At 48.1% G+C, this 24,363-nt stretch overlaps 1 protein-coding gene across 1 annotated transcript; it reads left to right on the top strand.

Moving 5' to 3' along the window:
* The first annotated feature begins 1,146 nt into the window (after nucleotides 1-1,146).
* LOC144143143 (acetylcholinesterase-like) lies at nucleotides 1,147-22,518 on the top strand. The gene is made up of 7 exons (XM_077674949.1): nucleotides 1,147-1,239; nucleotides 3,708-3,773; nucleotides 4,733-4,875; nucleotides 10,663-10,908; nucleotides 18,518-18,614; nucleotides 21,006-21,240; nucleotides 22,051-22,518. The coding sequence occupies exons 1-7, from the start codon at nucleotides 1,147-1,149 to the stop codon at nucleotides 22,332-22,334; spliced, it is 1,164 nt and encodes a 387-aa protein (XP_077531075.1). The 3' UTR covers nucleotides 22,335-22,518.
* Nucleotides 22,519-24,363: the final 1,845 nt, after the last annotated feature.

The following is a 24,363-nucleotide window of genomic DNA, read 5'->3' as shown; positions in this document are numbered from 1 at the left end:
AGGGCCAGGAGCAGTTACAGAGGGCCGGGGTTAGTGTGTACAATTCAACACAATAAAGCAGTCAGGTAGTTAAACAAAGATAAATTCACCTTATTGCACAACGTTTGCTTAAGTCGTCATGAAAAAGATGCGGATCAATAATCGATGCAGGATGGTGGTTCCAATCTGGATATGAGCGGGGTATAAGTGAATCAGCGGACGTTTTAGTATTACACGTATCAAAACCTACTTTATGAGCACGGACAACGCCATGGGAAAGATATGGTGGAGAGGGAAATAATTCGTCCTTACTGCATCACTTCTTTCCTGTGCTCGCCTCGTGCCTAACCTTCGGCTTTAGAAACACAAAAGCGGTTTTTCTTGGTGTCGGTATCGACAATGCCCAAAGCTTTTGCAATTACAGGACCCCAGCGCCGCCGCGACACCTGCTGATGACCGTTCGAATCAAAGCGGCCAGTCGAAACGGCAGCGAACTGCAGACAACACAGAGCAGAACGTGAAGAGCAAGAAGTCCCGCTCCTCCAAGCGAGGAAAATCTCCAGCGGCGCCTGAAGTTCCTTTCCAGCCACCACCTGGGGTGCGTCCAAACACGACATGAAGTAGCTAGCGCCTTGAGCAGCGTGCAAGCGCCCCAAAGCGCAAAGCACACGCCGCAAGATATCCGTTCAGAAGTTTTGTTTTATTAAAAAGGAATACCCAGATAAAGCCAGCGCCGTTTAATATGGCTGCGAGCGGCATTTGCCGTCGCGGTAGCTATGAGCAAAGCCGGATCTATGCCATGTGGTACTGAAATAATACCGAAGTACTGCTTGTTTCTAAATGTACGTCGCTTAGAGAGGTGAAGACAGGTCAAAGGTTTTCATGTACTACATCGATGAGGTTCAGAACTCCGAGGTGCGTCTTTCAAGATAGGACGTTCGTTAAGGATGCTGTAGAACGAGACTTTCGATGTCTTGTTATGCCTAGTCTACTGTCAAATCCATGCTGTCTTGTGTCAAGAGGACGTGAGCGAACGCGCTTTGCGCTGTGTCACAGGGTTACGTTTTACGTAAGCGACTATCAAAAGAAAATCACAGACACTTAGGATTCATTACGTTAGCTACACAGGATAGTTTCATAGCCCAAATACCTCCGGTGGATGTGGACATGATTGGTGACCATGTTGACATCTTTGTAATGGGAATTGACGAATGTGCCGCGAGCCTGTCGCAGCAGCTGTCGTCAACCCCGCCCATTTTCGTGAGTGGCTATCTGAGATTAGTGGGTGGTATGGCAGTGTTCGATCCAAATATGAAATATAACATGGGCCGCGAGCTTCTGGTGACAGCTGCATAGTCGTTGTCCGAACTACCCGAATGTGTATGTTCTTGTTCCTTAGCGCGCTCCGCTACCTAGGTTTTTTTATGCATGTTATGTTCAACACGTTGAACCTAATAATGCGCCGAAAAATGTCAAATGGGGCACTGTGGCTCGGAGTTATCGAGGTTGGTAGGCTTAGAAGTCGAACATTAGGCCTAACTTTGGGAGATAGCACGCCTAACATGGACGTGAGGTCGCTGCAGATTATTAAGCGGCAGGTGAAGTACACCTTTTCATACCCGGCGGATGAGACGGTTGACTCTCGGTAATTCCCATTTACTAAGGTTCAAGTAGTGGAGTGAGTAAGTAATCCCACAGGTGACCAATGCCTGGATCAGTTAGATCCTCTTCAACTCTTTGAGCCCCTTGCGACGGTTCGAGGTACCCGTGCTTGACGCAATTGGCCGTTTCCCCTCCAATATATTCTTGCTCTGTGTTTATTGGCGACACATTTTAATGCGCCATACCGCGCACGCAGCGGGGATCGTGTAGCGTCAAGTTAAACAGTAATTGCTTGCTGCTATGACAACACTGAATTTTAAAGTTGCCACTGTAAAGCGAGTCAGGTTGCCCACTATCTCACCGTCTTCGTGTCACGTTTAATACCTTAAAGGCATACATTTAAGGCGAGTGGCTACAACTACACGAGATCTTCAACTCATATTCAATCCAAACTCAGTTAGTGAGAAAAGTTGTAGCACGACACGAGCTCTCAGCAGCTATGGGACAACTCTAAACACAAGCCTATGGCTGAATTTTGGGCCCACGCTGAAAAGAAAATCTAGGTGTGACTTTCTGGCTTTTTATTGTGGGAGCTATAAATTGAGCGTGCGGCACCTCTCGTAATTCTTCTGGCTCCTTGGGTTCGGCTAGTAACGTTTTCTTCTTCGGCTGGTCCCGAGCTTCCGGAATATATTAATTCCATCAGAAGCTTCATTACATATCAGCCAAGCCAGGATGTGGTCGAAGGAAAAAAAAACCGCTCCCTGTAACGCAGCTGTCGAAGTCCGTTGTTCGTCTTTCCTTTAACCAAAGTGTTAGAAAAAGTCACAAGCCACCGAAACCCATCCTTGTGGAGTCTTACATAGAACTATCTCATGCTTACGATGATAATAATAATGACTCTGATTCGGTGGTGGGCGCAAGGGAGGCAAGGTGTCTTCTTTTTCAAGAGAGTCTCTTCTCCTTCTATGGAGTACTACCAATATCAATTTTAGGACACAGGGGCGAGGGCGTACTCTTTCTGATGCGTCTCTACGCGGTCTATTGAAGGCTTCTTGTAGGGCAACGTCTAAGGTTGCGAGTGTTACAACGCCATACTACGGCGTGCTCTTTCTCTTGCCTTTTCCACTCGCTCTTAAATACAATTCAACATTCATCCGTACGCACAGCTTCTCCAGATTCACTTTGAGCATCATTTCTATTGCACTTAAAACAAATATTTTGTTCTTGTGTTTGCATTCATCGTGTTTTTTATACCATTTTCGAGTGTTCTTTTGTTATTTTAGAGTAAAACCAATCCAACGTGCGTTCCTCGTGAAAATATCGCCTCAACAATAGTATTATTTTGCAACAAACATGCCGGGCTGCTCTCTTACTTTTAACGCATATGACGTATTCCAGTGGCTTTAGTAGTTTGTACATTTCTTGTCTATGTTCAAGCAGTCTCTCTACTGTGACCAGGTGGTTTAATGGACAGACAGACAGACAGACAGACAGACAGACAGACAGACAGACAGACAGACAGACAGACAGACAGACAGACAGACAGACAGACAGACAGACAGGCAGACAGACAGACAGACAGACAGACAGACAGACAGACAGACAGACAGACAGACAGACAGACAGACAGACGGATGGACGAACGGATGGACGGACGAACGGGCAATTTCCTTTTTAGCAACCCCAAGAAAGGCTGGCGTATTTGAAAGTGTTCGATTCTGTTCTTTCAGGCCTCAATCGCGGAATCTCCAAAGCCGTCCCCGGTCACCACTTCCAAGCCGCTGACAACTGACAACAAAGCCACGCCAGGATCCGCGGAGCGCCCGGAACCGGTCTCAAAGGCAATGGTTGAGCTATTACAGTGTAATATGAGGGGTATCACAAAAATACACCGTTATATCTTGTAACAGTACTTGAAGCATAAGAAAAACTCGTTCTGAATTCTCTGGCTTTGAGATCGAAAATACCACATTGTACTAAATCCTCTTTACAAGGCGCGCAATTTCGAAGATGTTCCCCCATTGGTGCAGCGATTTTCCTCGAAGAACGTTCGTGCTAGAACGTCATGTTTTTGTTCGATAACCACCGAACCTTTTATTCCCGCCTCCTCTCACGAACCGCAGATGCCCAAGGCGACCGTTGACTCGTCAACGCGTGAACTGTTGCAAACTGCAACGTTCAACATCGACGTAAGTTACAATACAATACAATACAATACAATGAGTTGGCGTGTTTATTTTTCGGTGTAAATGAGCATGTGGCATATTAGCCACAGACCACCTTATTGCAATAATGGAGACTACACGATACGACTATTTCCTATAATCTTTGCTGCAAGAAGCTGTTCTACGGCTAAACCGCCATTTGTTCTTTTCTGCGACCATTCTGTGCAGGCTTCATTGCTATTCATTTATTCAATCTATTAAACATCTCTACAAAACTTTTAGTCCCCGGGTATAGCCGGGTATGCCAACATAACAAGTTATTCACAAAAATGTGCAGATTGACTCATATCCAGGTCCACTTATTCAGTTCTCTGTTTAGCGTAGATTAGAGCCACATTTTTTTCAGCGTTATTCATACCTTTTAAGCGGCGCGCTATATCTACAAACTCAGCTAAGCTCGTGTGACGTATGGCGACAATGGACATTTGTCCCTACTAAGATACGCCGAGGCGCCGGCGCCGGAGCTCCGTTCGCGACACCTCTGAAACGGGCACCCATGGTTCAACCGCGAACGCTGATTGGCTACAGCGTTTAAAAGGGCAAACCAATGGCGGCGCCCTACTGTTCAGTGCATCGTGCGTGATAGAGGCTGCGTCAGAGCCCAGAAATTACGCCAGCGTGTGGCAGAGGGGCGACGAGGATCGGAAGGTAAACAAGGAAGGAAAGGAAGATATTTATTGCGTGTTTCTGTGGCCGCTGCTTTACGCACAGGTGCAATATTCGGTATACGTTTTCGGGAAGGGGTACTCTAACGATTGAGCGATAAAAATGGCGTCCTTCAAAAGTCTTTTAAGGCTCCTTTGATACTCTGGGAACAGTAAGGGAGCGCCTTTTGATCGGAAGTTTCGCAGCTACCCCATTGCAGAACTCTGATTTTTATAGGCCGGATGTGGTATTGTACACGTCGATGGCTTCCTTGACAGGAGGCCGAAAAGAACCCAATCGCCGTGCCTGCCAGCAATCTAACCCAGCCGGGGCCTTCCAACCTCGGCAAGCAGCAGATGCAGGCCTCCAGGTCCGAGCCTTCCTCCCGACCCACCCGTCCTGGCATCGAACCCCTCCCCAGGTGGGCGCATCATTAAGTCATATGTCGCCGAGAGCAAGCATGTCTTTACAATTTTTGGGAACGAGCCACTTGCTATTCCTTGATACGACTATCAGGCGCCGAAATATTTAGACGAAGGTACGTAACGTACAGAAGCATGTGCCTGTACGCAGCGGAGCTACCTCGTTTGGTCTTTTGTTAGTTCAGTTGCATGTAATAGTGTCCCTGTGAAAACAAAAGTTCAGTTTGAAGCCGCGCATGTCTCTATCGTCTGAATAATTTGGCGCTCGAAAGCCTTCTCAAGCAAACATGTCTTCAGGCCCAAAAATGCGCCTTGTGATGCTCGACCACAAGGTTTCGACATCAGCAGTGAGGAGGTATTCCGAGGAGCCCTGTTGGAAGGAATGAAGGCAGTTACTTTGGCGCCAGTGCGTCGATATTTTGAACTTGCAGTAATGAAAGTTACGTGAAGACAACCTGTCGCTTTGAATGACAACATAAAAAAGTCATTTCGGACGGGTCAGATTTTTCGTTCATTGTTTCGTTCTTACCGAACCTTTCAGTTTTTAAATTTTGAAGTTTTGCCTTCAATTAGATTTTTTAGCAGCACGTTTAGGTTGGGAGCAAATGAACATTATTAAATTTAATTGTCAGCGTCGACCCTCGTCTGATGTCATCATTGGATGGGCGTTCTCAATATCTCAGTAATCGCCATACCGCATTTCTGTCATGTTGTCGGCTGTAAAATGCCTTAGATAAGCCTACCAGGACGGCTTGGAATCGTGGCAATCACCAGCCGAGGCCTACGCAGTGGATGGAAAGCCTCCGCGTCACCGCAGATGCCCAAATGCCATGCGCTTTTCCCCATCTTTGGAGCTTGCCTCACTCATGCCTGTATCGTAAGAGGCGTGTTCGGACCAGGCCAAGGGTCGGCTGATTTTCGCCTGTGCCCAGTCCCCACGAGCAGCACGTCAACGAGAACTCAACTGACTCGCTAGCGCGTCAGTGTCAGTATGCGAGCTCTGCTATCTCGCTCGTGGAGCAATGAACGTTACAGCGCAAAGTTAGTGAATTCAGTATAGAAAAAAATTCGGTAGAAAACAAAAAAAATTACAAAAAACAGTAATGCGTCTTGAAAAATAACATAGCACTCCAGACCACTCGGCCACGAGCCAGCACTGCCAGTGTAATAAATATAAGGCATATATCGTATAACCAGTTCCCACATTCCTTTATTTTAGCTGAATTAGCGTTTCGAGTGGGACCAGTTGGTTCATTCTGAACATACAAAACAGCGCAAAAAACGAGGACTAAGAAATTACAGCCATCAGCCCTTCTGTCTTAGTCCTCGGTTTTTGTGCTGTTTTGTAAGTTTAGTTTAGCATTTCAAGCAGCTTAGATGACTGTTGTATAATGCTCGTGCAGTAAGCGTTGCCGATTTCCACAATATCTCAGGTCTAGCAATTGCAGTTCTTAGACGAAAAAGCGTTCGCAGATGTTTAGTCATGCTGCTCAATGCTGTGCTTTTTCATCTACCGCAAAAAAGTGCTTCTGTGCATCATAGTTTCACTCTGTACGGTAAACGTTTCAGTTGATTTTATTTCCTTAGTACCCATATTGACTTCGCTGACTCTTCTCCCGCCTTCAAGTGGCTTTAGATTTTCCTACTAGCGTACCAGTCAGCGAAGCGTCGCGTCTGCCCTTGTGCAGCGCTTGTGCGGAGCGACCTGGACTTGGAACTTGATACAGCGTACAAACTAAGAAACCGAAGAAAGGCACATTCTTCCATTCACAAACATGCCGTGGCTTCGTTTCAACTGAGGGTACAAAATGCGGCGAGCCGTCGGGGGCCGGCGGAATAAACGCTGGGCCGACTGACCCTGTCGGAAGGCCAACGAGCCGTGCAGTAGCGCAGTCAAGCCGAGTCATTTTTACTTGACGTCACACATAGACGAGGATCCAGAGAGGAGGACAGCATTTTCGAATTGATTTTTCAACTAAATAACTTTGCCTAAACGCAACCACAGTTGTCGAAACATGGCTTATGGACTCCACACTACAATTTGCGCTAGTAATCCCGCAGTGTGTACTAATAACCAAGTCCCTTTGAGCTAGGCTAAGTCAGTTTTGTTATGTTTGGCGGTTGTTTTGACCAACTACTTTCATTAAATGCGTCAAGAGACTGGCAGTGAGATACCCTGTGAGGCCTGAAATGGAGCAAAAAACACGGCGGCGAAATTAGGCTGGAGACAATGTCCGCGTCGATGCGGTTTGTGACGTTAGTGCTGACGTACTGCGCGTCTTTCGGACACCCATGCCCACCGCCCGCAAAACCTCCAGTGTGAAGGATCCGTGTGTCCCTCGGCAAAAAAAAGAAAAACACACAAAATAAATGTTTTGGCTATGCTTGATAAGCGTGCAGTGCATTCCCCCTTACAGGAGCCATGAAGAAAAAAACAAGTTTGGTTCATTCAAAAGATTGCCTCGTTAGAATCATGCGGACACCACTTTTAACGTAAACTTCGTTCAAATAAGCTACATAATTAGGAAAAAAAGGGTATGGCCATGCGACCCACTAGCTCATTTCCCGCAACAGAACCTATGATGTCACATGTAACAGTTCAGGGATTAACGGAGGGCGGCAAAAGCAAACACAAATTAGGCAGAGCTTACAAGCTTGCCGAACGAGACATTTGCGATTAAATTTAGGGAACATTCTTTTCAAAGCCGTAAGAATAGTGGGACAAACAGTGGAAGTTACGAAAGCACACGTAAACAGAAGTGCCTATGCGTACTGCTGTTGGTAGTGTGCGCACTGTGCTTGCTTTATTAGCTGCAGAGGACTTCAGGGATTTGCGGTGGTCTCAGACTACACCTGCCGATTTACGCCAGGAACGGTGTCTTACGTGACCATATTTGTCAAGCGAGCAGTATGTTTCACGAAACGACTATTTTCTACACAAACAAAAACAAGCCAGGTTTAAATACGGTCAAAAACAAACCAAAGTTCACGGAGAAAGAAATTCTTGCTCCATGCCAAAGACAGAAAACGGCTTGGTAGGGTATGGTGGCGCCATCTAGGTTCACTAACTCCAAACAAGGCCTCCCAATCGGCAGCAGAGCTATGGTCCCTAGAAATATCCTTCTATGGACCATAGCAGAGCATTCGGTTCCTATGATGTCATTGCAGACCCCGACAACGCATGATTTTGCAGGAAAATCAGAATTTTACCTTAAATAAATAATTGCTTTGTGAATAAAGCATCGTTTGCATTCGGAAAAGCGCTGGGGGCACTATAAAACAAGAAATCTTTCGGATAACACAAACTTCTATTTTGTCTTCATGGCTCCTTTATGTCGTCAATGAAAGCAAAATTCAGGTTTCGTTCTTTACAAGGGCTTGTTTGTCTGAATAAAAACCCTGCTAATTTTATCGCAAGCTCAAACAAGAAACGCAGACATTAATGAAAAGGTATCGTTACGCGGCTGTAGGATGGACGCGACATGAATCATTGAAAGATGCGAGCGATGTATGTTTTTCAAACTATTTATAATTCGGTCATCAGAGGTCCCTAGCTCAGCCACGCTTTCCGCATGCACGTCTTCAGCTTCGTCAGACATTGCCTTTTCGTCTTCGTATCGGTGGCATCGACCCCTCGTCGGGAGCGCCAGCTTCGGCTGAAGCCCAAGCGTAAGGGCGGCGAGAAGGAAACATGGTATGAAAATATACAATCAAGGAGTCCTTGCCGCCATGGATGATGATGATGATGATGAACTATATTAACACCAGGCCCGGAACAGCAATGCCCGCCGACGCACTAAACTACCATTCAAAGCATTAGAGACGCGCTGGAAAATGCAGGAGGGAAGCGACATCGTTGTCTCGTCAGGTAGCGGCATGTCACGGCTAGGCTGCTCTCGTTTGCCCATGGGCGGGGACCACGGAGCTGGGGAGTGGGAGGAATCAAGCATGCCTACGTTATCTGAGAGCCTGGACGAGACCGCTTCAGAAGCCGAGACGGGCGACGCTGGGGGATGCGATGGGGATGTTGAACCCCGCATCCCGTAAAAAGGGGTTACTCGGTGGTAGGACAAATATGACGCCAACCACGGCAGACGCCAGCGACTCATTTCTCAATACAATAGCGTATCCACGGCAACTTTATGGCGGATTCTTTGAGGTCACAAAATCATGACTGTGTGACAGACGGCCACCGACCCAATGCACCGCCAAGAAGCATGACTAGGCGACTGAAGTAGAGAGCCGCTTGTTCAGCCTGATGGTACCACTTTAACGCTAACGTCCAACCAAGAAAATGAGAAAAATGTTCGTACTGCTCCCCGATATAACGTCACACCTGCCAATAACACGTCACTGTAGCCGGAAATTTGAAAGACTTTGAGTGTATCATGCATAATTTCGATTAAAATGGCGCGTTTCGTGCCTGCATACCCAGCTTTCTCCCTAAAAATTCCGACCAATCACGAACCTAGCAAAACGACTTCAGAAAAGTGATATTTGACATAAAGTAACAGGTGAACGTGGAGATGCAAACTGTATAAGAACTTTCCAGAATTCTGACTATTTCTTGTGTAATTCGCGGTCAAATGTTACTCCCTATGCATTAGTAAGGGATAGTTTCCATGTCTCCGGAGATGAGTAACGCAACGTGCAAGACTTCATACTGTGCACAAATTTTTCAGTCCTGATATTAGCTGCACCAAAATATTTCACACTTAGCGAAAAACTCCAGTCAAACCCCACTATAACGAACCCGGATAGCGCCAATTATGCTATATATCGAAGAAAAATTAATCAGTCACGGAAATACACGACAAACATGTTCCTTATAACGAACTTCACATCTGATATATCGAACTCTGCATGCCTAGAATAGCCGCCAAAATGCATGGTATCACAGCAGCGGTTGAAATGTTGATTGGCCGCGACCTCTGAGCAAAGGCCGCGACTGAGACATTGCGCCTCGTATGGAGTGACATGACGCCCGACACTTTCCGTAACTGTTTATGACTCGCGGAACTCACGACGGAACCCGCCCAGTCAATGAGTCCCGACCAAGACGGCAGCTCGCCAACCTTCCCGATGCTGTGCTGAAGGGGTGTCTTACGAAAATTTCCTGAGTGTCGACGACGACGTTGCCGTCATTTTAAGCCCCTCGGACGAGGGCACCGTCAGCAGCACTGTCGTAATGCTGATGAAAAGCACAATGGAGGCAGAGGATGGCACGAGTGAAAGTCGTCCGACGCTTAATGAAGTGCTTTCGACAGTCAACGTGCGCCGTCAATATTTCCTCGATATTGAAGAGCACGGACTTAAAGTGGTGCGCAAACAATGTCTCGTGTAAAGAATGCTGTGCTAGTTAACGCTGCCAAAACGGAAGGAGAAACAAAAATCACCGCTTTTTTTTGGAAGTAGGCAGTTAAGGCGTTAAGGCTTTATTATTTCCATAATAAAGTAGCTTTATTATTTGCAATAAATCGATTGTTTTGTGTTTGGTGATGACAAACTTTATTTTGTTCGTTTCTGCATGCGGGGATGGCAAAGGGATTCCCGCGTAGTGCGAACTCGTAACAATAAACTCGTTATAGGCGGATTCGGCTATATCGAACTAATCATGGCGCATATTGCAGTTCACTATAACCGGGTTTAACTGTACAGAGTAGTCACTGTTGAAAGGACTGCCATGAGTGGGAAAGCTGGACATGCAATGTAGCCGAGAAATTCAACAAAGACTAGTTCTTCCTAACTGGCTCAAGTTGTGCCTCGTCTTTCTTGCTGCCGTGCAGCTATGAGAAAGGAGAGCAGCGCCGCCGTCTCTGCGGCGGTGTGCCGCTCGAGTTGCTCAGCCTGGCCACCCTGGGCTCGGTGCTCTTTTTCATGCTGCTGCTGAACTCCTCGGCCAACGCCGTCGTGCTGCGGGTGCCCGGAGTGGGCGCATTCCGCGGCCTGCGCACCTACGTCGAGGGGCGGCCCGTGTACGTGTTCCGGGGCATCCGCTTCGGGGAGAGCACTGCCGGGGCGTCGAGATTCGCGTGAGTGCTCTTCTGGCGCGAACGTTAGCGGGGGGCGAAAACCCTGGGAAAAGCGGTGAAAGCGTGGTGCTCCCAACTGAGCGGTTTTGCGCAGGAGCCTTCGTACGGTGGGACCTTGCATTGGGGTGTGGAGAAGTGTGGTTGGGGGATCTTAACCACCTCCTCCCGCCGATGTTGCCGCAAAGTGTATGAATTTTTGGCGTGGAAAGCGTCTGACCCCTTTCACCAAACTCGCTGTGTGCACTGATTGATGAGTTGTAGCGTTTCAGGGCATTGCAGAGAACTCTGTGTGCAAGACTCTGTAGTGCTTTCAAGTGTGTTTATGTCAAATGCACGTGCAAGGCATGTCTGACACCCATTACGTCTGAAACTGTGTGTACTGACAGACATGGTAGCCTAATCGGAACCGTTAGCCATAGACAAGGGTGATCCCTGATGTAACAGTAAGCACTTTCCAGGTCTTTCTTGTAAAGCAGTTGCATTCTGCCACAGTCCGTGTGTACTATTCGCAGTGCCAATTGGCTCAGTCATGATTTCGCATTTGCATAGGAGTAGCACGGTTGACGCCAGCTCAAGGAACCAGTGAAGCCATTTTTCTTCGGGCGTCATCCGATCGTGTGCATGGCATGTCTCGTCCATTCATGCTTTTCTGCCTTGAAGCGCTCGTGCAATGAATGTCGTCTACTAACTTTTTCCTTAGTACGTGGAGTGCGTAGTTCTCACCTTTATTCTGGAGTCGAGTGCACTTGTTATTTCCTTGTGATATTTTTGGTTTGGTTCAAGTAATTGTTTTGGGCTGTCCCAGTTCCTGGAGCCTGACAGGCTTTTACCGCGGCTTCTTATGTACCGGTGTTTCTAGATGCAAACAACGCTTATGCAAGCAGAACGTTTTAAAGCAAAGCTTTTTCCTTCTACCCCCAAAGGGTTCTGTCGTTACCGTTGGTGTCAACACAAAACTCCCGCGAACAAATAAGACAAGTTACTGGCACCACAAGGAATTGAATCTTGAATAAATACAGAAACGGAGGGAGATCCCGTTGTCTTAGCTGCGAGCTCACGCGGAATGGGAGAGACCGATGCTGCACTCTCCAAGCACATATGCGGGTCTACCCCCTGCGCTGCGGCTGAAGGCCACGTGATAGCGTCACGCGACCTCTCCCACCGCTGTGCGCTCTGCCCACGGCACGTGTAGCGGCCATGTGCGTGCCTTTTGCATGCGCTAGGAGTTTTAAAGAAAGCTCACACCATCGCATGGCATGTCCCTTCTCCGTCTCTGCCGCCGATCTCCTCACCTCCGTAGGCGGCGGCAGAGACGGAGAAGTGAAATAGTGTAACAACTTGTTTGAATTATCTTTAATTTTATATAATTAGACTTCTGACTCATTTGTTTCACCAATACAACTCAACCAACCACCGTTCATGAATCATGCATTGATCTAACCTTAGCAAAGAATATCTCTTTGAATTAATAACGGGTGCTGGTAAGTGCATTTCACTTGTCTCTGGTTACACTTTGTAGAGCCACGTGTGTGAACGCGAGTGAAGTCACATGGGTGACCAATGTGGTGTCTTTTCAGCTTTGCTTTTCAACCACTTTCACAGGGTGGTCTGGCCCGCATTTTTTTCTTCTTTGATTTTTGTTCACCAAAACTCTTTTCGCTGAACCGTAGAATCTCCTTTTGCACTTTGAATTTTCCGTGACTGATCTAGACCTGGATATATAGATGTTTAGGAAAACAACCTCCACATTCAAGCCGTCGCCGGCACCAACACCTCTCAAATGAACTTTATTGCGAAAACACCACATTACCCAATAAGCAAGGAAGTGGGCGTTCGCCTTACCTGTAGCAGAAAAAAGGGTGCCCAGTTTGCTCCTGTTGGCATCCACATATTCATCATCATCATCATCGTCAATCTGGTTGCATTCTTTGTTGGATGTAGGCCTCTCCCAAAGTTCTCTAAACACATCTATCGAATGGTAGGTGAGCCCACCCTTTCGCCGCAAATTTTCGTACATCATCTGTCCATCGAGGGCTTTTCCAACCCCTATTGCGCTCATGGTCTATTGGCAGCCCCTCTGCCAAACGGATAGTCTACCTGTTGTCCCTCATACACATGACGAGACCCCCCATGCCAATTTTTTCGTTTATTTCGAAGTGATTACTTTTCTTCGTTTAATTCCCCAAGAGTGTTTACATAATTAACGCAGCTCTATCCTTGTACTTTAGAATACAGCCTGCGGGGCCCACGTAAGTTTATTTCGAAGTCGTTTAGTGACACCCCAAGTATCTGCACCAGACAGGTTTACTGGAAGAACGCATTAGTTATCTACAAGGTTTTTTGAGTCACACAGGAAGCTTCTTATACAGGATATCAGAATTCCAAACAAAAGCAGCCCACCCCATTCTTATTGAGAAGGTAATTTCCTTTTAATGATTTGGATCAGCCTTTGTGACTTGCCCAAGATAGACGTAATCGCCTACTGTTTCCACGATTTCGTTACCTACGTTGAAGTCACGTTCCTTGGCATGCTTATTGAACATTACCTTTGATTTTATCGTGCTTATTTTTATTCCTGCAACCGAGCTTTCCGACCACAATTGGAAAAACATAATTTGCAATTTCCGACTGATTTGACTGAATAAGACAATGCCGTCTGCAAACAGTAGGGGGCTCAGATAGTCCCCATTTATTCGCACCCTGAATTCCTGTGCTTGGGTTTCCTAACACACCCTCCAGACTGGCTGCCAATAATTGTGGAGATACTGTGCGCCCTTGCCATACACCATTTCGTATTTCAAACTTACAAGTTCTTTCATCGAGCCGTATAGTTCCCGTGATTCCGTCGCATATACATTTGACGAGAGGAGTGTCGACTCCATGATCATGTAACGCCTTAATTACCACTGAAATTGGCACCCAGTCAAATGCTTTTTCATAATTTATGAAGGCCATGTACAAGCGTGTATTATATTCTGTACATCTTTCTATTACCTGGTTTACACCGCTAATATGGTCTAAAGCAGAGGAACCTTTCCTAATACGGGTCTGTTCTCGTGGTTGTTCGAGGCCTAAAGTCGCAACTATGCGATAGAGAATTACCTTTGTAAATAACTTGTAGGTAACTGAGAAGAGGCTGATGGGCCTGTAATTTTTAAGCTCTTTCGTATCGCTGTTCTTAAGGAGAACAACGAAATTCGCGTTTTTCTACGTATTTCGTACCGTTTAGGTTCTCAGGTGGCATAGCCTAATCGAAGGCCGAGTAATGTATCTTCTGCAACGCGTGGGGATCTCCACCCTCCCCCTTGTGAATTTCGAGGCTCGCTTCGATGCCCACGCGTAAGCCTGGCTACCAGTTTTGCCGCCCTGCATTGGCTGCTCACACGGTCAAACAGTGTGTGCAAGCGGTGGCCGGTATCACGGGACTATTTGAGACCGCGCAGGGGTAGTTGGCACGCTTGACTGTGCCTCACAGTGGCGACGTCGGCTGCGCGCGAACGCAGCTGTTTCCTTTCGTCAAGCAACTCCCTCAACGTGCTCTACCTTTTGGCTCGCTCCGTTAAACAGATCGACGCGGTCTCGCGGTACGATGCGATAACGTGGCCGACGTTCCCCGTTAGTTGCTCAGGCGACAAGAAAACCCGTTACATCGTTGCCAGTCGAGCCCACCGACGCACACTGAGGGGCAAGTGGCGTGATCACTTCTGCACGCAGACGCCACGCGGTATTGGAGGTGCTCTTAAGGCCAATGAAACGGTGCAAAGGAATGCTGCGGACGGGGGGAGTTCGGCTTCCTAGCCTCTCCATTGGCGGTGACGCGTCATGTGATTACGTATCAATGTCGTCATCGGTGCTACAGAGGGAGCCGAGCTGTTGGCGGCGCTGGGGGATCTGGACGCGTGAATGGGCCTACCGGTGGTACGGCATTCATCCATGGAGGAAAGAAAAGTTTAGGAGGGAGCGTCACGTGACAATCGTGAAGCCTAGTCATAAAAAATAAAAAGGAAAGACTGATGGGAGGTGTTCTATTCACGTGACAGGCAAGCGGTAGTTCTTTGCGCCTCATGTGGCCTTCGCCGACGCTGCGTGCGTGCGCCTATCCGTTTCGTTGCCGGGCAGTCCGCGTATTCGAGTTTCGGCGACGAGTCGTTGCGCGCAGCTCTGCCTGCAACCCGAAACGCGCAGCGGCCTGATCGTGCGGGCAATGTGGTCGGACGAGAGAGGCAGAAAACATCTTTGTTTACTGAGCTTTTCGACCCGTCGAAGTTCACGCCGCAGTCGGAGAGTTGTGTGCCGCCGCCGCGTGCAGAAGTGGAAATAATCTTTTCAACTTTGCCGCACAGGCAAAGTTGAAAAGATCAAGCATTTCAACCATTTCTTTAACCATTTATTGGCAAGGCGCAGTCAGTCCACAATTCAGCAAGGTCTCTCCCAGGCGTAATCTAGCATTCGTTTTTTTTTTTTTTTTTCATATACGTATCGCACCGATCGAGCGGTCCTCTGCTGACAAACAGCCGGCGTACTGCTTGCGACGCGAGGTGGTCACACCCAACATAAGGGTTCTGAACCCTTTGTTTTCCAGTGCACTGAAGTAGACAAAAACGTACCATCACGCTGGAGCACCGAAAAGGCGAACGTATGCAAAAGCGCACGCGAGCGAAACCAAAGCTAGTTTCACCACCTCCCCGCCGACACGACACTCGTTACGCGCGATAACACAGCAGAATGCCAAACGCAATCGTCACAGCACACCTGGCAAACACCGCGCAGCTGTAGGCCGCTCCATGCTTGTGAATGTTTACGGCGGCGCGTTCGAGCGATCCAACGTCAGAAGTGAAATTCGGCTTGCAGCTCGTGAGGGTGCTTCGTAAGAATGCGATCGAAGAACAGCGACAGCGGCAATACTTCCCCGATACGAAGCTTGGAGCGCAACGCTGGCGAACAATCTTGTACGGCGCCTTCGGCGACGGCGCTCGCCTCCATCTCCACCGGCAGCCAGCCGGAGCCACTAAATGCTACCGCGGGCCTGAGAGTGGTGGATTTTCCATAATGCATTGCGCGGGAGGAGCCCGAGGAGAGGAGAAAGCGGCGTCAGAGGAGGTTGGCTTGCCGAAGCTGGGCCGCCTGACGTCATGCTCCCTCCTAACATTTTTCTTCCTCCATGCATTCATCAGCAAGCAAGGCCAGGGCACGGTTCCTCCCAGTGTAAAATAACGGGAGGAGACACAAATGGCCGGGACGAGCCGGTGACAGGGTGCTGGTTTTACTTAGAATATGGCAATGTGGGAAAGACGAAGCAGCTCGAGCTAGAACGGCTCACGTGATGATGGACACCGATTATATCATCTCGTTGGTACATCAGCGATGATGGTTCGTAAATTTGCTACCCCCAGGAACGTGGCTCCGCCTATAATACAGGAATATTCGTTCGCCGCCACGTCGTGCTGAGTGTGTTCAATTAATAATGCTTTCCCATTCGCAAACAACAAGGAGTCCTCGAGTTTTTTTAAGTTTTGAGGGAACAGTTCTTTTTTATGCACGATAAACAGGGCTAGCAGGCGGCTCATTCAGTATACCAGGTCGCGGGTTCGATTCCCGGCCGCGGCGGCCGCTTTTCTGATGGAGGATAAAAGCAAAAACGCCCGTGTGTACGAGATTTTGTTGCACGTTAAAGATCCCAGTGGTCGAAATTATTCCGGAGCCCTCCACTACGGCGTGCCTCTTCGCCTGCCTTGCGTGGGCGTGTTAAACCCCACAATCAATCAATCAGTTCAGTTTACCAGAAGATCGTACCGGAGCCATACATCGTCCGCACTAACTTACGGCACGTTGATCCATTCGGACTCTGCAATAATAAACACACCATTGGCGGTGATACGAAAGTGAACCAGTTAGCTGTAATAACCACTCGATATAGAGATGACACTCTGCCAAGGTTCCGCATTCCTGATAGGAGCGAGAAATACGTGTTGAAGTTTGACCGCATTTCACCATCTGCTCGTGCAAATAAGCACGAAATGCCTCCTTCGGTGATAGGACTAACCGGGCCGATGGGAAGGCTATACAAGCTCGCAATCGTTTAGAATCATCACATCGCCCCCACTCCATCGCCACTGTGAAATCTCTTGACTGCCCCCCCCCCCCTCCACCGTCGCTGTAGCCTAGTTTTCATCACCATCATCATCACCAGCCTATCTAGGCCCACTGCAGGGCAAAGGCCTCTCCCATTATTCTCCAATTATCTCGCTCCTGTGCCAACTGCGACCAATTTATCCCCGCAAACTTCTTGATCTCATCTGCCCATCTAACTTTCTGCCGCCCCCTGCAACGCTTGCCTTCTCTAGGGATCCACTCTGTTACCCTTAATGACCAGCGGTCATCTTGCCTTCGCATCACATGCCCTGCCCACGTCCATTTCTTCTTCTTAATTTCTACTAATATGTCTTTAACACCAGTTTGCTCCCTGATTCACTCCGTCTAGTTTTACGATGTGCTAAACACGCACCACACATATTGCAATCCCCAGAGGTCGTACATCCACAACAGTACTATCTCTTCAACTTTGGTGCGAAATTCACATTGACAGGGGCCATGCCTGTAAAACGTTTGTCTTACTCTAAAGGTTTGGTGTTTATATTGCCCCCAGAGCTTGTCTGGCACCAAACGATGTTTTATTCACTGAGAAATTAAACAATAGAGGTCATAGTTGATTCTCCTGCAGCATTGTGTGTTTCGTGACGTCTGCGATGACGTATCCAGAGCAAGTACTGAAGCAAACAAAGTACGCGCACTAGGGCAGGAGTTCACCACGAAACGCATTTTCTTTCAATACTCCTAGATGCCGCCACACTAAGGCTTGAAACGGCTGTCCACCCTAGGTTTGGTTTTGACCGAATTCGTGCCGGAATAGTGGTGTTAGGGCTGACATTATTCATTTCGCGAACCATTGGGTATGCTCGACAAGCAGAGTCGCAGAAGACAATGTCGCTTATGCCAGTTGGCCAATCCAAACTCGATGCGCCGGACGGAAGTGCAGCTACGACCGGCGTAGTGCGCACAGTAAGCACTGGTGCTTTTATGTTTACTTGTGCATTTGAAATTTCTCTTCTTTCCCCACCATTCTTACTGCTACAAAAAGAATGTGGATTAAATTTATGCGCTTGTTCTGAAAACCTATAACCCGTGTTTAATTTGCGTTGGCTTTGGCGGCCGCAGCCAAATGCACAGCCCATAAAACGTCAGACATTTTAGTGCCGGAAATGAGCTAGTGGGTCGCATGGCCATTCTCTTTTTGCCTAATTATATGGCTCATTTGAGTGGAGTTCTCATTCCAACTGGTATCAGTGCAGTTCTAACGAGGCACTCTTTCGAATCAACCAAACTTGAATTTCGTCTGCACGGACACTTTAAGGATAAGAAGGATACCTAGGCATGTTTCTCAAGCAAAAGAAAATGCAGCAGCTGCTGGCGACGTTTTCCTTGCTGGGAACAAGTAGTTCCCACTTTGCGGAGGCAGCATTTTATGGTGGCACCGTCTCACCCAGATATCGTCGTCCGCAGATCAGCCCATCCTAACATTCACTTTCACGTCGCCTTATCTACAATGCAGGAAGCCAACAGCGGCGAGGGCGGACAAGGAGACCGTTACGGATGCCAGGAGCTCCCGAGTTGGCTGCCTCCAGCTCCCGTACGTCTCCAATAACCGGGTGAGTCAAGGGCGACTATTTGCCGATGGGCGAGCCGACAACAAAATAATAAACCTTCAAGAAAAGTGCGAAAGAGCGCGGGAAATGAATTCACTTCGACAATCCAAATCTGTCAGACAGCTTCTCTCTCTGAGAGGTCGGTTCCCGTCTGAAGGAGCTATTCATGGTGGCCAAACGTGAGGCTGCCCGACGGCGTTACTTGCCAAGACGGGTCACAAGGGGATGTCAAACGTACGCACTAAACCACGCAGGAAGAGGAGACATGCAGGCGCCGGAAAAACGGATCGCCTATCTGGAACGGCATCGAGAGGGCGGGCGATGTTCCGTCCCCCGATATTTGCAAAACTGGCACATTGAGTGTACTATATACTGGTTGGCTTTCGACACTTCCCGTTCTCTCTAAAATAATTACAAGCAGAAGCTCGATGTTAGGATTTTGTGGCCGAAAGCTGTACTACGGCTGAACTTAATGGTTTCAGCCCCACCCAACAATTGTAACTTCGCCTAATAAAACGCTGCTGTTTTTTTTTTTAGATGAGACGCTGAGAGGAGCATTTCTTGCCGGCGGCCCTGTCCTGCGTCCGTCGTCGCCGTCCGCGTCCGCACAGCTGCGTCTCTCCTCCGCTCACCCCCTCTCCTCTCTCCGATAGCCAACACTCTCGCCCAACATCTGCGGGCGCGTGGCGCAGCGCACTCTCACTCCGCCGGTGGGCGGCGCTGCGCGCGGCGCTGGAAGCTGTGCGCATGTGCAGTACTCTCTCTCTCCGCGGTCTCCTCTCCTTCGGGTGCGCTGCGCATATAAGCGGAGTGCCGCGCTCTGGCCGGTCTCTCAGTCGACGGTCGCCCGCGCTTGCGCTTGCGCTTGCTCTCTCGCAGTACCGACGATTGCTTGATGCGACGGTTCCTTAAGTGAGTGGCCACCGTCGGTGGGTCGTGTATAGACTTGGTGTTTGCTGATCGCAAAGGCTTGATCGCGCCCGTTCTACGCGAACCTCTGACAGTGCATTTCACGGGCCATAAAGCCATCGTTCTTGTGTGTAATAAAGCCTCCGTCTAAACGACAACAACAACGTCTCTCATTATGCTCAAAATTGTGCCCGCATCCCCTCGCGTGGAACCCAACAATGTGATTGAAACGCAATTCACGTTCACCACGCGTTTCACGCAATTCGACTAATCGACATAACGGAAACACCTAACGGAACCTCCTTCAGCGTCGCATCACACCAGGGTTCCCGCGAGGGGAGGTGGGCGTAATTTTGTTTAATTTGCGTAGTGTTTCAATCAATACTTTCGACACATTGAGTTGACAAGTAACAGTCCCTTTGTGAAATTGCAGGTTTCAGTGGGTACACCGCGTAGCCTTTCAACGGGTTTAAACGGCAACTGCAGTGAGTTGAAACAATATTTGTGGCTACGTTGCAGATATCATTAGGAATGTAGAGCCTTACTTCATATCGTATCGGTAGCAGAAGAGAAAGCACCACACCCGGTTCACGGCCGCCACAGCAAATGCCCCAGTAACGTAACACTTGTTGACAATGTGTGTTTATGCTATCGCAGATTTAAAACACTGCTCACTATTTTTGTGGTAATAAAGACATTTGGTTATTTCCGTACTCGTATCACCGCTGTTACACGCTGTCTGTCAGCTGAATTTAGCCGTGTCCGAATCGGCGCGAAGATTTAAACGGAACGTTATCATGTATGAACTGTGCAATCAGTGCTGGTAGTTGAGAAAGGCCTTTTCCATATATATTTGTTGCTTTTACTTTGTCTAAAGGCCGATGGACCATTTGCGAAGGAACGGTGTCAGTATGTTTATTATAGCGGCTTCGAAAAAAGCCGCGCTGCGAAATCGACTTCACAAACCTGACTATTTTGGTAAATTTGCTTCGCATACAAGACTGCATACAACCTTAAAAACACATCTCATTCTGTGTCAAGCTTATACAACACATAAAATTACGGTTTCTGGATTCCATTTCCTGAAATTTGATAGGCTCATTTCATAAATCTGAAACTGCACATGACTCAAGCTGACATATTTAGGACTAAATTCACGAAAATTCTTGCATCATACTTACAGCAACTTCTATGTAGTATCTGTGAACTAGCTATGGTTAACCGGAAATCCGAAGCCAAATATTGATGCGTGCAACACGTGTATTGATAGCCTCGTTCAGCAGGCAGTCGTGGTGTTGTTTGACAGTCGTGTACCCGATATTAGGCTGAAAGCCATTTCCTGGTGCATACACTTTCACTGGGAGCACGGGTTACAGAATCGATACGGGCTTTTTTGCTCCTCGTAAAGGCCTTCTGCTGTGCAGGATCTCCCTGGTGCAGCTATGGCTGTAAACAGGCCAGTCCTTTTTGTTATGAACTGCGCAGATCATTCGGCACAACGAGAACACGAGCGAAGACTGCCTGCACTTGAATGTGTGGACGCCGTGCACGGAGGAGAAGAGTCCGGGGTGCAGGAAGACGGTGCTAGTGTTCTTCCACGGACAGGACTTCCAATGGGGCGACAACAACTACTACGACGGGCAGTGGCTGGCCGGACTCGGACAAGTCGTCGTGGTGACGCCCAACTTCCGCCTCGGTGCTTTCGGATTCCTCCATATCGGTAAGAGCTCGACACATGGTTTTTGGCTCTTCTAAAACCATCTCTAATGGTCGCTACTCCGTATTGCAAAAAGGCCTTGAGCATGAACTTGCTGCGAAGTGTCACCAATGGCTGTGGCGCGGTGAGAACGTATCCGCCAACATTAGAGCCACCCACTATTGATGACATACGCCCTCCGCAAGTGAGAAAGGGACAATGTGGGGACAGCTAGTACCATGCATCGCACTTTGAGCTTTAGGGGACAAATAGTGAGGTGTGAGACTATCTAACTCCAGTGTCAATTTTGACTACGAAAGCGCAATGTCGCGGTCCGACAGCGGCACAAAAGGGATGGAAGCATAATGAAATCCCCATTGCCCGCATATTATTCAACAGAGCAAATGGGCTATTTTCTACTTCCCACCAAGCACCACGTCGACATTCCTGAGCCCGGAATGCCGTAGAGGAAACTCGTGCCTTATTCAGCAGAGGAAAAATCGCACGAGAGAACGGTTGAAACAAAACGATGCAATGCTGCTCAGCACAGCCTCGGATATTTGAAAGAGGCGCCGAAAGCAGTACTTCTACATAAAGTTAAAGAATAAAGCTGCAGTCAAGACTTTGTTTTTCGTGTCTAGGAGCAGGAAAGAAACAATTAACTACATACCGAATGCATGAAGGAATGTGCAGGCATATTATCAAATGCTGCTGTCTCAGTCAGTATACTTCAAGGTATATCAAAACGGCCTTGTATCTCCTGCCGAAATTATGGTTGCGCGTATTCCGAATACCTACCGGTTCCGCCTTTCCGCGGCTACTTCGTCGCTGCAGGATGTCCTGGAAACGTAAGCGAGAGCAACATCGAGGGCGTAGCCTGCGCACCGGGCAACGTTGCTCTGGATGACCAGAGGCTTGCTGTCGAGTGGATCGTGGCGCACATACGCAGTTTCGGCGGCAACAGCACCGACATCGTCCTCCTCGGAAGCGGCTCCGGTGCTTGGTCCGTGGGCGCCCATATGCTGGGCGCCACTGCCCGCGGCGCGTCTGACCAATTCTGGAAGCACGAGCGCTTCAGAAAAGTTATTCTGATGAGCGAGTCACCGTTGAGAAGGTGAACCATAGTACGTAGAGCCAGTGGCTGTGTTTCGTTTAACATTTCACTGTGTACGCCCAGACCTTTCATTGGTTGTTTTAAAACTAACGCGGTTCCCATAAACTTTTTTTTTAAATTGCTTTGGTGCCCTATTCACCCGGCTAAATTTGCGACATTTCGTTTCAAGATAGGTACAAGCCCGGCCCCTCCAGTGTGAAGCAAAACGTTAAATAAATGGTTTGATATCCTGTGCCCGCCATACTCTAAGCTAAAAAATACCCAACCGCTTCTATTAACAAAAAGGAGCAGATTTGAGCTAACAAAATATTTTACAAAAAAAACACGGATCTTTGAGGAAAGGTGTCATTGCTGGCGCTCGAACCGGGCATTTGATCCAAAAAAAGACAATTCTACCCATTGCCCACTGAGGTATCTGTATTGCCTGGTTTCAAATTACAAACTGTAAGAAATGTAGCACCACATTACGAGGTTAACATTGCAGCCGGTGGCTTGTTAGTGCAGGCGGAATAAAATCGCTTGAGGTTTACCAAGGCATGGAGGACACATATCAATTCGGGTTATTCGGCCTGGGCTTTATACACATCTCTCACGAATGCAACGCTCTCCAAGTGCTGTCTGGTATGGGGGCGTGTGTTGGAGTCTGCATGTCGTACAGCCATCTGGGTCTCCCACACGCGATGTAGGCATAGAAATGTGTAATAGCACCCCTTAAGCGTTATCATTCTGCAAGAATCGTACGCCGTAAGGTGTTACAGGTAATGACTGTTTTAATGTGCACTGCAGAATGTCCCAGCAAAGGATAGCATTTTCCCAATCTAAAACAGATGTGCTCCACCGTCTCTGGTTTTATGCACACGCAGCAGTGATTACCTGATGGAACAATAGAACCGTTTTTAAGCCAAGGCATCATTCCCAAGGTGATAGCGTGATGCCGAAGATAGAACGTTCTCACTGATGACCATCTGACATAACCTTAACCCTTTTTATACGTCCTTGCCGGACCCGCAAGAGTACATTGATCCATACAAGGGTAACCACAGAGCAACATTAATTAGGCCCTTTTTTCAAACGCTCCCGGGTGTACCGCTCTAATAGTCCAGCAAGAACCGGACATCTACAAATTTGAAAGCCCACACCAACGCGCATAGGAATCCTCGCACACTTGCTCTTCTTGTGCAATCCGGCGACAGAACGTAGCTCGGCGAGGCACGTCTAAGTCGCACTTGCAACACTGTGCATAGCATATCATCATGCACATGTAAAAAAATAAACCTTCAGATGACTGGCCTCAAAAAGAAGAGCCATACCAACCTCTCTGGTCTTAACAGAGCGGAACAAGATTGTGCAATTTCCATGTTCCCAAGGAGAGTCCTAAGCAAACATACCAAACACTTGGTTTAGATTTTGTACCCTGACATAGGACCTACGTAAACCTTGCACGGCACACCACGTTTTTGCCACAAGAAATAAATTGCAAACAGTAGCGCTCGAAAATATAGGCAGGTAACGGCCACCCTCTTGGACTACTTCTCTTTGACACTCTGAGTTTCCTCCGCCCCCAGGATTGTGTCCTTTCTTGTAGGGCTTGATTCGTACGCCCAGGTATTTCAGTAGTGTGTCGGTCCACTGGATGTTTTAATAAAACTGGCTTTGAGCACTAGTTTCCTTGCCGGAACCAAATACATTTCTTCCAGATTAGCGCGCTGCCAGTCGTTGTGCAGACAAACTATTGCCTCCTTTACGGCTGCGCTTAAACTTTCCCTGCCCGCACAAATTACCGCAATGTCATCAGCATAAGTGAACACTTCACTTTTGTGCAGCCTAAAATCGCATATTGCATTATTGTGGGGAATGTTTGAACACAATGGTTCGAGGTACATTGCGAAAAGCAGTGGCACTAAGGGGCAGCCTTGCTTGATGAAGCATCGGATGGGGAAACTGGCAGTGGAGTTCTTGTTTACTATTAGGCTGGCTTCGCACATTTACTTGCTCATTTTCACCCCCCTAAGAGGACAGAACATGCTCCAGAC

Source organism: Haemaphysalis longicornis, unplaced genomic scaffold (genome assembly GCF_048455015.1).
Source record: "Haemaphysalis longicornis isolate Haplotype H1 unplaced genomic scaffold, Haemaphysalis longicornis Haplotype H1 scaffold_6, whole genome shotgun sequence".
Taxonomy (NCBI): Eukaryota; Metazoa; Arthropoda; class Arachnida; order Ixodida; family Ixodidae; genus Haemaphysalis; species Haemaphysalis longicornis.
The sequence above is the reverse complement of the archived record's forward strand: the minus strand, read 5'-3'. Positions and strand labels throughout refer to the sequence as shown.

Coding starts and splice junctions, on each gene's coding strand:
- LOC144143143 (XM_077674949.1), top strand. CDS start 1,147: ATGATTGGTGACCATGTTGACATCTTTGTAATGGGAATTGACGAATGT. Junction 10,909..18,517: donor GCCGGGGCGTCGAGATTCGC/GTGAGTGCTCTT, acceptor TCTACAATGCAG/GAAGCCAACAGCGGCGAGGG. Junction 18,615..21,005: donor CGTACGTCTCCAATAACCGG/GTGAGTCAAGGG, acceptor TGAACTGCGCAG/ATCATTCGGCACAACGAGAA.